General features: G+C 41.3%; 1 protein-coding gene across 2 annotated transcripts; it reads left to right on the top strand.

Annotated features, from left to right (window-relative positions):
* Positions 1 to 1,834: 1,834 nt before the first annotated feature.
* LOC127002811 (L-proline trans-4-hydroxylase-like) lies at positions 1,835 to 17,772 on the top strand. 2 transcript variants are annotated; one of them, XM_050869016.1, is made up of 7 exons: positions 1,835 to 2,021; positions 2,724 to 2,814; positions 3,440 to 3,629; positions 6,324 to 6,418; positions 6,771 to 6,948; positions 7,289 to 7,501; positions 17,480 to 17,772. In XM_050869016.1, exons 1-7 carry the CDS (start codon positions 2,015 to 2,017, stop codon positions 17,567 to 17,569), a joined length of 864 nt encoding a protein of 287 aa, XP_050724973.1. In that variant the 5' UTR covers positions 1,835 to 2,014; the 3' UTR covers positions 17,570 to 17,772. The 2 variants fall into 2 exon arrangements, with proteins under 2 accessions (XP_050724973.1, XP_050724974.1); XM_050869017.1 differs by lacking the exon at positions 1,835 to 2,021 and adding an exon at positions 2,036 to 2,070.
* Positions 17,773 to 18,072: the final 300 nt, after the last annotated feature.

Genomic DNA, 18,072 nt, shown 5'->3' with positions numbered 1-18,072 from the left:
GCTGTGCTGTGTTCTCCCTCAATCTGGAGCCTCCGTTCGGGGGTTGGGCAGGGCGTCGTCTCCCGAATTCGTCTAATTCTACGTACTGTGAGCTCCATGGACTCTTGGATGCTGTCACTTTGTTATCGCGGAGCAGACTCAACGGCCTCATCATGTGACTCAAAATCTGCTCTCCGTGCCCTCTCCTCCTCCAGGCCTACATACCAACACCTGGTCACAAATTCTCCGCCGCCTTGCCACAGCCCTCGAGAGTTCCCTGACGGTGCACTTTTTATGGATTCCGTCACACATCGGTCTCTTGGCCAACGACACTGCGGACCGTCTTGCAAGGGCTGCCTGTGACCTGGACCCGCCAGCTGCTGGTGCCGCTGCTACCTCCTTGCCGTGGTGCAAGAAAATGGTACGCCAAGCTGCCGGCTCCTCCACTCGTCACGTAGCGATGCTGAGAGGGCCGCCAGTGCGTCTATCCAGCACTACGAACACTTCCTGCCTCGTCCACACATATACCGTCGCTCCGGTCTCATGGTTCGCCGCCATAATGTAGTGTGTGCTCGTCTCCGACTTGGGTACCGGCGAGTGTGGCAGATGGCCGAGGCGGGGGACGCGCCTCACTTCTCCTTCTGCAAGCTGTGTGACGCGCCCAATGCTAACACCCTTGAACACTATTGCTTGGAGTGTCCACGTGTTGCTGACTTAATACCGCAAGGAATCTCCCTTGTGGAGACATGTAAATATTTATTGTCTGGAAACAATCTAGATGTTATCCTCACTCGACATCCACATTTTGGGGGATGCTAAATATTTTTTTCCTAATGTTGACTAAGTATCACAGCGTGCTCTGTGAGGCACGAGTCGCCTGTATCAAAGTTAGAATCTTGAACATGTACTAGGCTTGGCACCCTTGGGTGTAATAAATTAATCAAAACAAAATCTCTCTCTCTCTCTCTCTCTCTCTCTCTCTCTCTCTCTCTCTCTCTCTCTCTCTCTCTCTCTCTCTCTCTCTCTCTCTCTCTCTTAAGTTACAGTAGATGGTGGGTATTGACTATTGGGAAGCATATAACTGCAAGGTGCCTTTTAATATTTTACAACCAAAGAGTAAAGAAGATGACCATTAACCGATTTTTTTTTCGTGGAGTTAGTTGTTCATTTAATCGTATATGATACACACACACACACACACACACACACACACACACACATATATATATATATATATATATATATATATATATATATATATATATATATATATATATATATATATATATATATATTTTTTTTTTTTTTTTTTTCCTTCATTATTTAGGTACAGAAATAATAGCAGATGTTTAGTAGTGGTATATAGGTCATTTAGTTTTATTGTGATGCTTTTTTGCCAAAGTTAAAATTCGTTTTTTTGAAATATTCTATTGAAAAACCGCACGTTTTACTTATTTATTTGTTAGTGCCAGTCATTTCAGTTTATTCTTGTTACTTCTCCTGCTTCTTGATCTTTGTTTACCTTCGTCTATGGAAAAAAAAATATTAGTAATGTAAAACAATAATAAAAATAAGCGTAGCTCCTGTGACTGCTCATTAGCCTCCAGTACAAAAAAACAACAACAGGTAATCATTGGGAGTGGTGAGCCCTCAGGTTAGCGTCTTCATGATACTGTTGATTGCATTGATTGTTACTAAGGGTTACATGCACCCAGTTATTATCTTATCGGAGACACACGATAAGCCATTGAGACTGCAGTTCTGACACAACAACTAAACGAGTGGGAACATGCAGTAATAACATTCTTCAAAGTACTATTCCCTGTTGCCATTATACTAAAATCATCAACAAATACCCATAACTTAATGAAGCACCGGAAAGCAAACTACGTGCCCTTCAAAGATAGAACATGAAAAAAATAGAATAACACAGCATTCGTACGACTCATCACAATATGGTAACAATACTACACAGATATCTCCCGACACCACTACACATGGCGCCACTCTGTTCAGCCCATCACACGCTGCAAACATGGCAGGTAAGGCTTGGCTAGGGCTGACCATGTTAAGTCTATCATGAGATCCCAGGTAAAGTTATGAAAAAGACAGTATTTCTTCACTTATATGTGCCTAAAATCTGTTTTAATGGTCCTGATTATGTTGTAGAAAAGACGCTATTTTTTATTAGGTGCAGTTCAGGTTTCACTTAAATGTTGGCCAGTTGGATATCTATAAAGGGTATATTTCAGAGTTGACATGTGAGCTTGTTGTCTTTTCTCAGATCTTTCAGTGTACTTATAAGGTTGTGAGAGTTGTATAATGACATCAGAGTTTACATGTGAGTCTGTTGTCTTTTCTCAGATCTTTCAGTGTACTTATAAGGCTGTGAGAGTTGTATAATGACATCAGAGTTTACATGTGAGTTTGTTGTCTTTTCTCAGATCTTTCAGTGTACTTATAAGGCTGTGAGAGTTGTATAATGACATCAGAGTTTACATGTGAGCTTGTTGTCTTTTCTCAGATCTTTCAGTGTACTTATAAGGCTGTGAGAGTTGTATAATGACATCAGAGTTTACATGTGAGTTTGTTATTCGTCCACAGAGACGTCCATTTGCATGATTATGAGCTTGTTATTCTTTCGTTTATCTTTTAGAGTTCACAATCATTAGGTCGTTCTTTATTCATAGACAATATAGAGCTTTCACAGTGTACATAATTAAGAGCTTGTTATACTTTCACAGCACTTTCAGACTTCACATACGACCCCAAGACCTTCTGCGTCACACCCGCCATGAAGGAAGCGTTCCGAACCAACGGCTACGTCCTCCTCCGGTGAGTGACGGCACAAAAAATACACCTAAAATACCGTCCCTTGCATGCACCTTCCACATTAATCATTTCATTGTATCTACTTATTTTATTTTATTTATTTATTTACGGTAGAAGAGGCATATATATTTTTTTTAGTAAATTTTTAGTAATAATAATTCAGTATTTCTTGTTCCTGTTTTTTTATGACTTACTTAACGTTTGCATTAGCTCTTATTCCAGTGTTAGCTCAAGTATATCATGAATTCTGTGGATTTACGTAATTATAAAACCGAGCCAGGAAGAAATATTATGATGCAGAATATATTTATTATTCTTTCTTAATTAGCAAACTATCCCCCAACTGTCTCACTATTTCTAGTTATTTATTAATTTTTTGTCTGTTTATCTATCTATTTACTTGACTATCTATCTATCTATGTATCTATCTATCTATCTATATGTCTACTATCTATCTCTCTATCAGTAAGTCAATCTTCCTATCTATTTATCTATTGCTTTATCTAATTATCTATCTAACTATCTATCTATCTATCTATCTATCTATCTATCAATCTATCCACCCATCCATCCATTCATCCATCAATCTATATATCTATCTACCTATCAGTCAATGTATCACCCCCAGACAGGTGTTGAGCCCCGCGGAGATGAGCAAGGTGCGGCAGGTGCTGGAGTCGGAGGAGGTGCAGCGCCACGTCTACACCACCGCGGATGACGAGCGGAAGGAGACGCGGATGGTGCTTTGGTTCAGGGTGGGCGAGGACGTGCCGGGGTGCGTGGCCAGCATGAACAAGATAGCCGGGACGCTGGAGGAGGTGTGTGTGTGTGTGTGTGTGTGTGTGTGTGTGTAATTGTAAAACCGAAGAACGAAGTGTTTTGGTACAGAAAACTTTTTTGATATTCTTTCTTAATAAGCACAGTATCGCAGCCCTTTCTTTCTATTATATTTTCTGTCTATATATATATCTACCTATCTATCTTTCTATCAATATAATATGTTCTATATCACAACTACTACTACCTATATTACTGTTGCTGATACAACTTCGACTACCATCACTGCTAACACTATTACTACCACTCCTACCGCCAGTTTTCTTTTATTTCTGCTACTACTGCTACTACTACTACTACTACTACTACTACTACTACTACTACTACCACTACTACTACTACTACTACTACTACTACTACTAGATACTACTACTACTACTACTACTACTACTATTATGATGATAAGCTACCAAAGCCTCCCTTCAGGGTGCAGATACAACAACTTGAACCACACAAAATACCAAAAGGTATTGGAGAGAAGCAAAGGCAACGAATAGTTAAGAAACTGGCCAGTCAAAGCTAAAAGCAGCAAAAATAAAATTAGTTTCAAAAAGACATTCACACGAGACTTAAATGTAGAAATGTCTGCAGAATGGACAATATCATTGGGTAACTGATTCCATAAACTTGTCAACGACGGAAGAAAACATCGTGTGAATTGTGTCGTACAAAAATTCACAGGATTAAAAGCAAGATCGTTTTGACTAAGAGCAAACCTCGTGACCCGGGCAGGAGTAGGCCGGTGTCACACTAGGCGGTTTTGCCGCGCGGTTTCGCCGCTTTTGCGATAACACACACAAACCAATTGGAGGTGTCACACTGGGCGGTTTTGCCGCGCGGTGGCGCGCGGCAGCCGCCCACCACCTCAGCATGCTGTAGCAGAACCGCCCTGCCGCGCTGCCGCTTCCCGCCGCGTTTGAGGACACAACACACACAGTTCAATCCACGTGGTCACATTGGGTGGTTCCGCCGCGCGGTCGACCACCATGTTTGACGTTGATTTGTTTATTCAGTTAGTGTAATTGTCAATCTTTCCTCGGCAGATATTGCCCTCCTGAACTGTGTGTTTTGTTTGGAGATGTGAGACCTTAGAACTTGCAGCAATTTATCAAATGAAGCCTTGGTCATTCGGTAATTAACAACATAAGAACATAAGAACGTAGGAGTCTACAAGAGGCCGGTAGGCCTGTACAAGGCAGCTCCTTTGAACCAAAGCTCCCGTGAATCTAACCCCACCTAATATCACTGTCTATGAATTTCTCTAATCTATTTTTTAATGCGACAATTGTACTGGCACTCACCACATGACTCCTCAGCCTGTTCCACTCATCTACCACTCTGTTAGTAAACCATTTTTTGCCTAGTTCCTTGTTGCATCTGAATTTATCCAGTTTAAACCCATTACTATGTGTCCTAACCGGTTCTCTTACCAACAGAACCTTTTTAATATCCCCCTTACTACAGCCCTTCATCCATTTATAAACCCTGATCATGTCTCCACGCACCCTTCGCCTTTCTAGAGAATGCAAGTTTAACTCGTATGGCAAGTTTCGTAACCCTTGAATCATCTTAGTCATCCTTCTCTGCACCGATTCTAACATTTTTATATCCATTCTATAGTAAGGTGACCAGAAATGAACCGCATAATCAAGATGAGGTCTAACTAATGCTAAATATAGTTTAAGGAAGACCTCGGCGCTTGCTTATGCTCCTTGATATAAAACCCATTACTCTGTTTGCTCGATTTCTAGCTTGAATGCATTGTGCCCTTGGACTGAGATCAGAGCTCACTAACACCACATATTCTCATAAAACTTCTCAAACTTTTCACTAGTTTCCCTCTCAGCGTGAAAGGGGTGAACCCAATTGCTCAGACATGTGGACTCTTTAAGTAATCCTTCTGCCTCAAGGACACAAACAACCTTGAGGTTAGTGCTGCCGCGCGGCGAAACCGCCCAGTGTGACACCGGCCTAAAGGGATCAGGCAAAGCATTGTGTAAGGGATGCCGATTATTCTTAAAAAAACTGCTAAGGGCACCAACTTGACGCCGATGATCAAGATCAAGAACATGTGCTGGAGAAATAAATTTAATTGAACTGATAGCTCTGTCAAGTAACTTTAAATGGCAATTGGCAGCAGACATCCAAACAGGAGCACAATACTCAAAGTGGGGCAAAATGAATGCATAAAAAGATTTGATTACAGTTGAGTCACAAGGAAATATTTTGAAGCACTTACGAAGTAAGCCTGTCTTCTGTGCAATAGTGGAAGACATGGAACGGATGTGCTTCTCAAATGTCAGTTTAGAATCAAGAGTGACTCCTAACAAACGTATACTAGAAACATCATTAATCAGTTCACCAAAAATATGCAAACAGGGATGAGGTGGATTCAAGGTACGGGATCTACTGATGGTAATGGAATGCGTTTTATTAGCATTAAGCTTCATGCCCCGAAGTTGACACCAAGCGGTGATTATTGCTGCTACTACTACTACTATTACTACTACTACTACTACTACTACTACTACTACTACTACTACTACTACTGTTACTACTACTACTACTGCCACCACCACTATTACTACTACTACTATTATCAATAATAATAATAATAATAATAATAATAATAATAATAATAATAATAATAATAATACAGCTATGTCTCTACTCAGCTGATGGGCGGCGAGGAAGTGTATCATTTTAGCACCAAGATTCTCATGAAGGAACCCAACCAGAGCAGCTCCTTCCTATGGCATCAGGACTACGGGTGAGAGAGAGAGAGAGAGAGAGAGAGAGAGAGAGAGAGAGTAATTCCTTTTTTTCTGCACTATTCACCTCTCACTCCTAACTTTCTCATTCTTGAACATTACATCTCTACAACACCCCTCTCGATTCATCAGTATTATTCCTTATTCCCTGTTCTTAAGCCCTCTACGCTAAACCCCACTATACTTTTTCCAAGCATTTTACTCACACTTAATAAGACGGCTTTCCACTCCACTAAGTCTACGGTCTAATAACCATTATAATGAATTTGTGAATTAGGGGATAAGTAATGTTGGTTATCGTGCCAAATTAGCTTGTAAATGGTTTTCTTCTCTATCGTCTCGCCATCAAAGGTACTTCTACAACTGGGGCTACATGTTCCCTGACGCGGCCTCCGTTTTCATCGCCGTTGACGACTGTACAAAGGAAAACGGGTGTCTGGAGGTGCTTCGAGGCTCTCACAGAATGGGCCGAATCGAACACGCACCAGCAGGGAAGCAGCTACAAGCAGACTTGGAGAGGGTGGAGGAGGTGAGAGAGAGAGAGAGAGAGAGAGAGAGAGAGAGAGAGAGAGAGAGAGAGAATGTCATAGCTCCCTTCCATTCCTCATTGTTTCCCCCCTTCCTATCGTAAACAAATCACACAATTAGTTAGTTAGTCAGCCAGCCAGTCAGTCAATCAGTCAACTAACGAACCAGTCAACTTACCAACCTTTCTGATAACCAAAAACTCAACTAACCAGTCAGTCATTTAACCAACTAATCAATCAACCAATCAATCAACCAACCACTCAGTCAGCCAATCACTGAGTCAACCAATTAGTCATTCAACCAACCAGTCGTCCCTCCACCCCCCACCCTCTCTCCCCCAGGCCAAGAAGCGGCATGAGCACCTGTACGTGGAGATGAAGGCAGGCGACGCGCTCTTCTTCCCCGCCACGCTGCTGCACCGCTCCCTGCCCAACGCCAGCCTGCACCGCCGCTGGTCCTACGTCATCGCCTACAACCAGCGACACAACAGGACCTTCATGGGCCCCGAGCACCCCCGCTATACGCCCCACGCCGGCTACGTCCCCCTCAAAAAGGTAAGAAGGAGGTTACGTGAGTCTGGAAACTATTGTGTACAAACAGGTCCCCAAGATCGTTTCGGGCAGGGGATAGGCATAACTTGAAAAGAGGCATAACTCGAAAAGTAGACATTTGCGACGGAAATGAGGTACAAACTCATGCAATTCACTACATCTATCACCAGGAAAACATGAACCACGTCAGAAAATCGTTGGTTGGGTGAAACCGTAAATTGTCCGATTTGAGTGCCACTTCTTTAAGCTTTATATTCACGTTATAAAACAATAATGTTCATATGGTATACGTAACAGCGGTGAGTAGACATGTTCCCCCATGTCAAAGACAAAACATCAACCATCAACGCATGTCAGATATAGTTCAGTTCATAATGTGCCATCCTGGAAATAATGCTTCTTCTGAACGTCTTTTCTCTCATGAACAAGATGTGGGCATCTGAAAAAAACGCTTCAAACTGCAACGCTAAAAGCATTGCTGGTAAGAAAGAGGAAGTCTAACAATAACGCAAGGTGTTTATCATATTGTCTCCTTAATGGACGAAATTTTAACTATAGAAGCCCCCTGCTGTTCACGGCCTCACTGTTCACGGATTCGCTTATACGCGGGTAGGGTATTTGCGATACACCCGCCGGACGCGGATGAAAATTCGCGTATACGCGGTCTGTAGCGCCCAGCTCGAACGTTGCGCAATGTAAACAAAGAAACCGTCTCTGGGGCTGGATCTTGGGCTGGATGCACGGGACTGTCTCTTTCTAAAGGAAACTTACTTATTTTTGCTTTCTAAATATCAAAATTCGATTTAAGTGTCATATTCATCCATGGAAGGCCACAGTACTATTCGCACTACATATTTCCCCGTCGGTCTAACGTTTGGCTTACAAGATCATGGTGGTTAAGAACCACTGTTATCCTACGTGCACTGTAGGGAAAATTCATTAATCTGGGACACAGAAAACATAATTAATAAAACTGGAATAACTTTACATCTCTTTCCCTCCCAAACGGAACATTACAATGTTAAAGTAAGCGAAATAATCCTTAAGTATGATACACTTAGATGCTTTTCGGGTCTTTCAAGCTTGGCAACTCTGTGCCCGCACTAATAACGATATTCAGTCAAAGTTATTGTTAAAACCGTTAATTAGGGATGTTTTATTCAATAGTTATGGGTAAGGAAACGGAATATACTATGTGCTAAGCAAAGGTGTAGCTAGGGTTTTCAGCGCCCGGGGACAAAGCCAGTTTTCGCGCCTACTCCTGCAAGGGCCACCTTGTGACAAAGTATGAACCATAAAAGGGCCTGTCATGGTTTTTCGTAAAGTTTATAGTTTTAGAACATGGAAAACCTGCATCCTGGGCATACTTTTACAGTATGAAGAGGATAAATAAAGTAGAATCGATCCTACTCGGTAGTGACCATTACCGAATAGGATCGATTCCACTCGGTACTCATCAGTACCGAGTGGTACTGATCCTACTCGGTACTGGGGTTACCGCTAAAAGTATCGGGATCCTAACGGTAGTATATTCTGAGTCGGCTAAACGTGAGGTTGTGGGGGGGGTTCAGCGTAGGGGTCCCCTTGTACAGCCTTGCCGCGTGTCTCCCAGCCCGCTATGTAGAAATGTTCTAATATAAGTAAAACCATGGCAAATATGATTAGCAAATATGCATACACATTTAATCTTAGTATTATAACGTATGAAAGAACAGTTAACTTATTATGGACAAGATATTTGTAAGCATATAAAGAAACGTGGCATACATATTTTTCAGAGTTGCTAAAAAAATGCTATACTTATTATTGAGTTTCCCTTTCGTTTTGGGATGTGTAAGTAGTTTCACAATTATATTAAGATGACATCGTGAAGGAATGTTGGTTAAAAATAAGTTGACACAAGTAGAAAAGAATACATTCAAATCCCCGTGGCAGTAACGCCACGAGAGAGAGAGAGAGAGAGAGAGAGAGAGAGAGAGAGAGAGAGAGAGAGAGAGAGAGAGAGAGAGAGAGAGAGAGAGAGAGAGAGAGAGAGAGATTTACATAGATTTACATAGAAAATCAGACCACACAGACCCCATGGTCCAGACTAGGTGGTCTATCCTTAAACCCAAGTGATTCTACATTAATCAGAAGGCTCCAAAACGATGCATTTCAACTCTAGTTGATATTAAGTTGATGGAAGTGACGGTCGAGCTTGTTTTTGAAAAAGTCAATCGTGTTACACTGGACCACTGACGGTGGGAGCTTATTCCATTCTCGCACTACAACGTTACTGAAGAATAATTTGGTGCAGTCTGAATTTACTTGTCTACATTTGAGTTTTACGCCATTGTTCCTCGTACGCAAAGTGTCATCGATCATAAACAATGTTGATCTGTCTACATTCGTGAAACCATTAAGTATTTTAAAACATTCGATCAGTTTTCCTCGGAGGCGACGTTTCTCAAGAGAGAACATGTTAAGGGTGGAAAGCCTTTCTTCGTAAGATTTGTTGCGCAAGGAAGGGATCATTTTTGTTGCCCGACACTGAACACCTTCTAATTTAGCAGTGTCCTTTGCATGGTGGGGAGACCAAAACTGTACCGCATATTCCAAGTGGGGTCTGACTAAACTATTGTAGAGTGGAAGTATTACATCTTTATTCTTGAATAAAAAGTTTCTTTTAATGAAGCCCAACATTCTGTTCGCTTCATTTGCTGCATCGATGCATTGCTGTGAGAATTTGAGGTTTGTCGTGATTTTGACCCCCAAGTCCTTAACGCATTGAACGCTTTTAAGTTTAACGCCGCGCATTTCGTAATCGAACTTCTTCCTTGTTCCAACTTGAAGGACCTGGCACTTGTCTACGTTAAAGGGCATCTCCCATCTATCAGACCAATCTGAAATTTTGTGCAAATCCTCTTGGAGGCTTTGCCTGTCTTCGTCAGTGTGAACCGAGTTACCATTCTTTGTGTCGTCTGCAAATTTACTAATGCGATTATCGAGTCCGACATCCACATCGTTGATGTAAATAATGAAGAGCACTGGGCCAAGAACCGAGCCCTGAGGGACGCCACTAGTGACCGGCGCCCACGCTGAGTTAAATCCGTCAATCACCACTCTTTGTTGTCTGTTGCTCAACCAATTCGCAATCCATTGGTGTACTTGACCGTCAATACCTATTTGCTTTAATTTGTAAAGTAATTTATGATGTGGGACTTTATCAAACGCTTTCTGGAAATCAAGATAGACTACGTCCAGTGATTTGGTTACGTCATAAACCGTGAAGAGGCCGTTATAAAAGGTTAATAGGTTTAATAGGCAGGATCTTTTGTTACAGAAGCCATGTTGTGAGTTCCCAATTAATGAGTGCCTCTCAAGGTAACTCGCAATGTTGTCTCTAATTATGCTCTCAAGTAGCTTACCTACAGCCGAAGTTAGACTAATGGGCCTGTAATTACCTGGTACGTTTTTGTCTCCTTTCTTAAAAATCGGTGTCACGTTAGCATTTTTTCAAACCGAAGGGACGATGCCTTGTCGCAAGGACATATTGAATACGGTTGTGAGGGAGGAGACTATTTCGCTCTTTGTTTCTTTGAGCAGAGTAGGATATACTTTGTCAGGTCCAGGACTTTTATTTGTTTGAAGTGATTTGAGGGCTTAAAGGATTTCATCGGTTTTTATTTCAAAGTTAGGCAATGCATGCTCGGGATTTACAATAGTACTGGTGTTGGTGGTAGTGGTGGGAGGACTGTTAGTATTAAACACCGAGGAAAAGTAATTGTTTAATAGATTTGCAACGTGTTGGCTGTCAGTCACTAGTGCACCATCGCTGTTTGTTAGGGGTCCAATTCCACTTCTGATAGCCTTTCTGTTGTTTATGTAACTGAAGAAGGATTTCGGATCATTTTTACAGTTGCCCGCAATAGCTTATTCATACCTACGCTTTGCCTGACATACTAGTCTGTTTACTCGTCGCCTGGCATCATGGTAAAGTCTAATGTTTTCGGGCGTGCTTTGCTCTTTCTTTAGCCTGTAAAACAATTTTCTCTCCTTGACTGAGTGTTTAATTTCGCTGTTAAACCAAGGTGGGCTTTTATTAGTGTTACTTCGCTTCTCACACAAAGGGACGAATGTGTTCTGCTGAGTGAGTAAATGATTTTTAAAGCTTAGCCAGGCGTCCTCTACATTACCGTCATCTGATAGTTGCATTTCTATTAGTTTTCGTCGGATTTCTACGAAGTTAGCTCTTTTGAAATCGGGCACCTTTACTTTATTTTCAGTCACTGATGTTTGAGCTCTAATGTCGACGCGGACTATTTTATGATCGCAAGAACCGAGGTGTTCTCCTATCGTGACATTACTGACTAGGTTATCTTGGGTCGTTATAACAAGGTCTAGTATGTTATTTTGTCGAGTTGGTTCAGAAACCATTTGGCTTAGATAATTTTCTTCTAAAAATTCGATCATTCTATGTGACTCGCCTTCTGTACCTGACAGTGTCGCCCAGTCGATATGGGAGAGGTTAAAGTCTTCTATTTTCAGTGAGTCGCTGTTATTAAGTGACTGCCTTAAAACGCTGTACATTTCAAGATCGGCACCGAGTGATTGCCCCGGAGGCCTGTAGGTGACAGATATATTTAAATTGACCTTTGCAATGTTTACTCGCACGCACAAATCTTCAACGTTACCGTCTCCTGGTTTTCTGTCAGTGGGCTGCAAATAGCTTTTGACAAAAAGGGCGACACCACCACCTCTACGGTTTACACGATCTTTGTTGAAGAGTCTGTACCCATCTATGTTGTATTCTGTCCTTAAATCAATATTTGTGGTGTCGATAAATGTTTCGGTTATAGCAATTACGTCAAAAAAATTGTCAGAGCAAGACATCTCAGTTCAAACTTGTTTCTTAGGCTACGCGCATTGAAACCAAGGACTCTTAGGTTATCTTGAGGCTTGGTAATAGAGGTGGAGGTACTGGCGGGTTCAAGATTACGAGTTTGCTGCGATGAATGAGAGAGAGAGAGAGAGAGAGAGAGAGAGAGAGAGAGAGAGAGAGAGAGAGAGGGGCAATCACGTGGGGTTAAAAACGTGGCATCGCTGTACTCCCGTTTGCTCCTCACAGGGCAAAGACGCACAGTACACAACCGCACATTTAGCTGAGCCAGACTATATTACCACTACCAGTACCGGTTGGCCGGCGCTTATAGGGACGTACACGCTCGCCCGCCATGCTTGGCTCAGGAATGTTGGGCCAAAATCTAATTATAACAAGTCTGGTCACTTCCCCCGAAAATCTCGTCGGGCCCGCGCATGACGTCGTTGCTTTCAAAGGCGGGGTCCGTTGCGTGGAGCCGAGTCAGTCTGCAACGAAACGTGGTCGGGTACACAGCGTTGATGTGGACCAGGATGCCTAATAAATGTGCTGTAGGTGGCTGCACATCCAATTATAAACACAAACGTGGAATTATGATATTTTGTTGAATAAGAATGGTATAATTGGAGTTAATAAAGAAATAATAAAATGACTGAAAAGGTAGTAGCTATACAGTGGACAAAATAAAAAAATACAAGTCACCCATCAATTACTCCGTTTTCTGTCCTCGGACCATGGAGGTAGAATTTGTGGAGTCGACATCAGCCCTAAAAAATGAATCTGCTGAACTGCCGCTCTTTAGGGTCGTAAGGTTGTGAACACCTGCCAGGTATAAGGTGTTGTCAGGTCTGGCTGCCCCTTAATGGGCTCACCCAGGCTGCCTTGTATTGTCAGGTTAAGTATTTACGAAATAGATCTACCGCAACAATAAATGTACAGTTCTCAAGAACACCACCATCATAATGAATGAGATGGGGTCTGGAGTTAACAACTAAGGTAGTGGACGTGCGCTCTCACCCGGGTATCCCTCATCTTGCGGCCCTAAAAATGACAGTTCGGCTGCTTCACCTCAATGAATGGGATTAACGGACCGTTTCGACTCCACCAATTCCACCTCCATGCCTCGGACTCACCGAGGCAATATAACGTCACCTCTTTGCCATGCCTCTCCTGCGCCTGAACAGACTTGTTATGATTGGTCTTTGTGTTGGGCCTGGCTGTACGAGTTGCTGCATATGTCCGGCTTCCCGCCATTTTGTCCTGCCTTGTTTCCATCCTCCCGCCCTCCACCATTATTTTATTAACTTATAGATAAGATAATTCTTCATGTCTGATTTTTTTTAAAGTTTTTGCTAATATACATACTGTTATTGTTATTAGACTATGAGTCCATCCATAATAATTATATATTGTTTTTTTTTCGAAAAGATAAATATTCACTGATTTCACTCCATTCAGTGGAGAGAGAGAGAGAGAGAGAGAGAGAGAGAGAGAGAGAGAGAGAGAGAGAGAATCATTAATCCACCATACACAATACTAGTAAAGCCTAAACGAAAGAATAGAGTTTGAATCCCTTGTCGAGGGTTTTTGGATTGAAGAATTACATGAATATATATAATGGAGGTGTAGCAGGCCAGAGAGAGAGAGAGAGAGAGAGAGAGAGAGAGAGAGAGAATTCTTTTCTGAAAATTTAATTAGGAATTTCATCAGTCGTCATTAATTGAAAAAGTTGGAAAGTTTCGTTTAGTCGGCGCAACATCTGTGGTCATATGCCGGAGAGAGGCAGAAGGAGAAGGAATTATATGAGAAGGGAACAGATCCCAGGAAACGGGACACAACCCCCGATTAATACCTGGTACCCATTCACTGCTGGGTGGACAGGGGCGTAGGGTATCGGAAAAACCGCCCAAATTTTTCCACTCCGCCCGGGAATCGAGCCCGGGCTCTCAGTTGTGAGCCGAGTGTGCTAACCACTGCACCACAAAGCCCCCGTCATAAATTGAAATAAAAAAAATAAACTCGTCGTACCGGTACCGGTACAAAAGGTACCTGAGATTTCGGCACCGGTACTACCGGTACTCAAATTAACGGTACCTGCCTATCCCTAACTTCCTGTCTCATCCCATTCTGCCTTTTTATAACGCTGCCGGGATGTGGGAAAATATCTCGTCCACTCCCCTCCCAACCTTATTCCTTCAACACACAAGGACGCATCTCCGTAACAAAATTAATAACTGATCATGTTGGAGCTTGTTCAACTGGAAGTGCATTTAAGAGGGGAAAACATTTAATTATGAGATTCATTCGTAATAGGCGTACCTAACAATCACCAAATGGGGGGTACAAACTTGGCGGAGGGACTTTTTTGGCAGCCATAGTCGGTAACGGGCTAAATAGTAGCCTATCCAGACATTTTGTTTTTACTTATTAATGATCCACGAGGCATCCTAGAGTTAGATCAAAGTATGTGCTTATCTTTGTATTCATTCATACACACACTGGTAATATTTCTGTGGTGTCTGATTCACTTGTTTGAGTGAAATTCTACTGTGAAAATCAGTCACATATTCGTGTCACTAGTAAAAATGAAAATAGTAATTTAAGTTTTGCCACCATGAAATATACACAAATAGATAAATATGAAAGCTCACGAAGTCTCAATACGTGAGATCACTTGCTTTGCGCAGTAAAAATATGCCATTTATGGTATCTGACACCCCCAAAATGGCGTATAGGCTGGCTCGTCCCTGCAGGCTACAGCCTCAACGTTAAGTTACCAGATTGTCGTACTCAGCCGATTATATTTTCCGACTTCCTACCCCAAACTGTCTTCTGGGCTCCAATAACGAAACTAATTTACAGTTATCGTTAAAAGAGTTATATTCCGATGTTTCTTGGCAATAGTTAGGCGTCAGAAACTGGTAAATGCTATACTCTGAGTACGATAATCTGGCAACGGTAGCTCTACGTATTTTCATATTATTGTTCTGTTATTTATTCTATGTTCTGTTCAAGAAAAAGAATACCCATAATTTTAGTTAGTTTTTTGGTTATATCGATTCTTTACGAAATACAATTAAAACATTACCTTCTACTAATTAGGAAACGTACTGAATCCTGGATCGGTTACGGTGATGTTAGGTGCGCCTATTATGTAACATCAATTTGGCGGAGTGGTTTAACAGCTTCAATTCGTGACTCCCACCTACGGTAGTATCTGATAGACCTTTAACTGTAATAGGCATACATTCTTCAAGAATAGCCCATCGATATGTAGATGAGCTAAATATCAAATATATTCTATTGATGATGCCAAAAATATAAATGGCATAATTTGCGGATTTCGCTGCATCCACACGGTACATACAAAGCACGCTGTTTCGGTTCTAATATACGTGCTTGTACTCCTTTATTCTTTCCACGCATGTTAGCACCATGATCGTAAGCTTGTCCTCTCATATCAGAAATATCTATCCCAACCCCATTCACCTTATCAAGGAATGACTTCAGTAAACCTTCACCAGTTGTATCATGCACATTCAGGAAACCAAAAACGCCTCGCGAATTTTAATACCTCTCTCTCTCTCTCTCTCTCTCTCTCTCTCTCTCTCTCTCTCTCTCTCTCTCTCTCTCTCCTTTCTTATAGTTGGGGGCCCCCCTGTCATTCGGGTCCCCCCCCAGATCAATGGCATGTACGGAGGGCGGTTGCTACGGCTGTGAAAACCACTGCTTTACACACTCACTCTCGCCTACTGGGCGGGTCAGGGCATTAAATACGGTAACACAACTAACCATCACATCAGACAATTAAGATTACCAGGAGAGCGGCAATAGTAGCTTAAACATAAGATATATAGGGAAAAACAAAGCCTACATTACCCCTTGCCTGGACGTGAGTGTTAAATTATTAGAGTCCATGCATATTTAATTTGTGATTTATGTGTATGTAAAACTATATAACAATGCTTAGAAATGCCTTAGAAATCGATTTTTTATTCGATCGAGATGGTAGAACGAAACCCTATTTTCCCTATTTGATTATATTCCCATCGATTGCGGATTCGCGGATCACGGAAATCTCGCGGAACCAAATACCCTTGAACGGCGGGGGGCTTCTGTATTCACTTGTGTGTGAAGTGTAAAAGCATCATTTCATCACCCAAACACGACAATATTATAGTGTTACATACAACACAGATCAAGTCACTTCGACTGACTCCACCTGTGTTTCATGAAGCATTACCGTGCCAGCTTAAATTCTACTGCTTCATTTACGAATCCCGCTCACTTGATTCAGGCAAGTGAAGCCACACCCAACACACGCAGTGATACCAATATGAGTAGCCTGTTATCAATGGCTTCGTCCTTAGTGTTAGTTTGTATCGTGCTGAATGTGTAACGATACTTATTTGAGTGTGTGTACAGTTTAGTCAGCTTCGTCTTGCCGTGTTGTTACTAAAAGAAGCCGGGTGAAATTCAAATTGATGCTGATACATTAGTGGGTTTTTTAATGCTCTAGGTAGTTTTTCGAGATCCTGACCAAACCTAACACACACACACACACACACACACACACACACACACACACACACACACACACACACACTTATTGAATCAACATCAATTTGAATTTCTGGCAGATCTTTTGGCTACAGCATGACGCATGTTATGAAGCTGGTCAAGCTCTCCTATTCTATTGCTATGGTGCACACTAAGTATCTTTTTTACCAGAGAAAGAAAGTATGAAGATTGTTACCAGGAAGTTTTATTTGTTGTGAAAATGTAGGTATTAGAAAAAGTTAATATTAATGTTAATAGTTAATAATTAATATTATTGTGATTACTAGCTGGTAATTATATTTTCCGGGGTGTAGTTGTAATTAAGACCAAAAGCTATTTTTTTCTGTGATGTGATGTTTATTGTGAAGCTACATGAACAATACCTTCATCCAAATGTGAAAGTCATTCAGAAAAAAAAAACAATACCTATATATTCTGAAATACTCAATTGATTAATTATTTTTCCCTAATGACAAGACGAATACTTTGTCGCTATGTGAAGTTTTGAAAATACCTTTTCAACCTTAAAAAAAATGTTTATAAATTATATTACATTCCGGCAGGTGAGCGACTCGGCTCTGCTGGAGTGCACCAAGTTCAGCATGGAGGGCCAGTGGTTCCTGAAGGAGGACGAGGACAAGGCGCGGGAATAAAGAAGTAAAAACGTAAATAAACCAACTAATAAACAAATAAAATGGGTTTGATAAATAAAATACACAGAATAATGAATAGAATACTATTTAATCGATGACTTTATAAATAATTGAAACTGATGAATGAATGAGGAGATATATGTTAAAAAGATCAGTAAACAGATACATCATAAATATATATAAATAAATTAATATGTAGCAAATTTTATACTCACTTTCCACTTACACAAACTGTTCAATTTCTTACAGTTGGCAAGAGAACGTTTAGGTCTACAGTGTATCAAAATTACTTATTGCTAAAATTAATATGAGTACATAACTCACAAATATTCAACCTTGCAGACTTCAATTTTAATAGAAAATTTTGGGCATCTGAAACATGTATGCTACACTCTCTCTCTCTCTCTCTCTCTCTCTCTCTCTCTCTCTCTCTCTCTCTCTCTCTCTCTCTCTCTCTCTCTCTCTCTCTCCAGTGGACCTACATAGGTACGCAAGACATGATG

The sequence above is a fragment of the Eriocheir sinensis genome, chromosome 24 (assembly GCF_024679095.1).
Source record: "Eriocheir sinensis breed Jianghai 21 chromosome 24, ASM2467909v1, whole genome shotgun sequence".
In the NCBI taxonomy this organism is placed as follows: Eukaryota; Metazoa; Arthropoda; class Malacostraca; order Decapoda; family Varunidae; genus Eriocheir; species Eriocheir sinensis.
The sequence above is the reverse complement of the archived record's forward strand: the minus strand, read 5'-3'. Positions and strand labels throughout refer to the sequence as shown.

What these genes read in the sequence shown, in the direction of transcription:
- LOC127002811 (XM_050869016.1), top strand. An exon ending in AACGGCTACGTCCTCCTCCG is followed by an intron (nt 2,815 to 3,439) that starts GTGAGTGACGGC and finishes TATCACCCCCAG; the next exon opens with ACAGGTGTTGAGCCCCGCGG. An exon ending in ACTTGGAGAGGGTGGAGGAG is followed by an intron (nt 6,949 to 7,288) that starts GTGAGAGAGAGA and finishes TCTCTCCCCCAG; the next exon opens with GCCAAGAAGCGGCATGAGCA.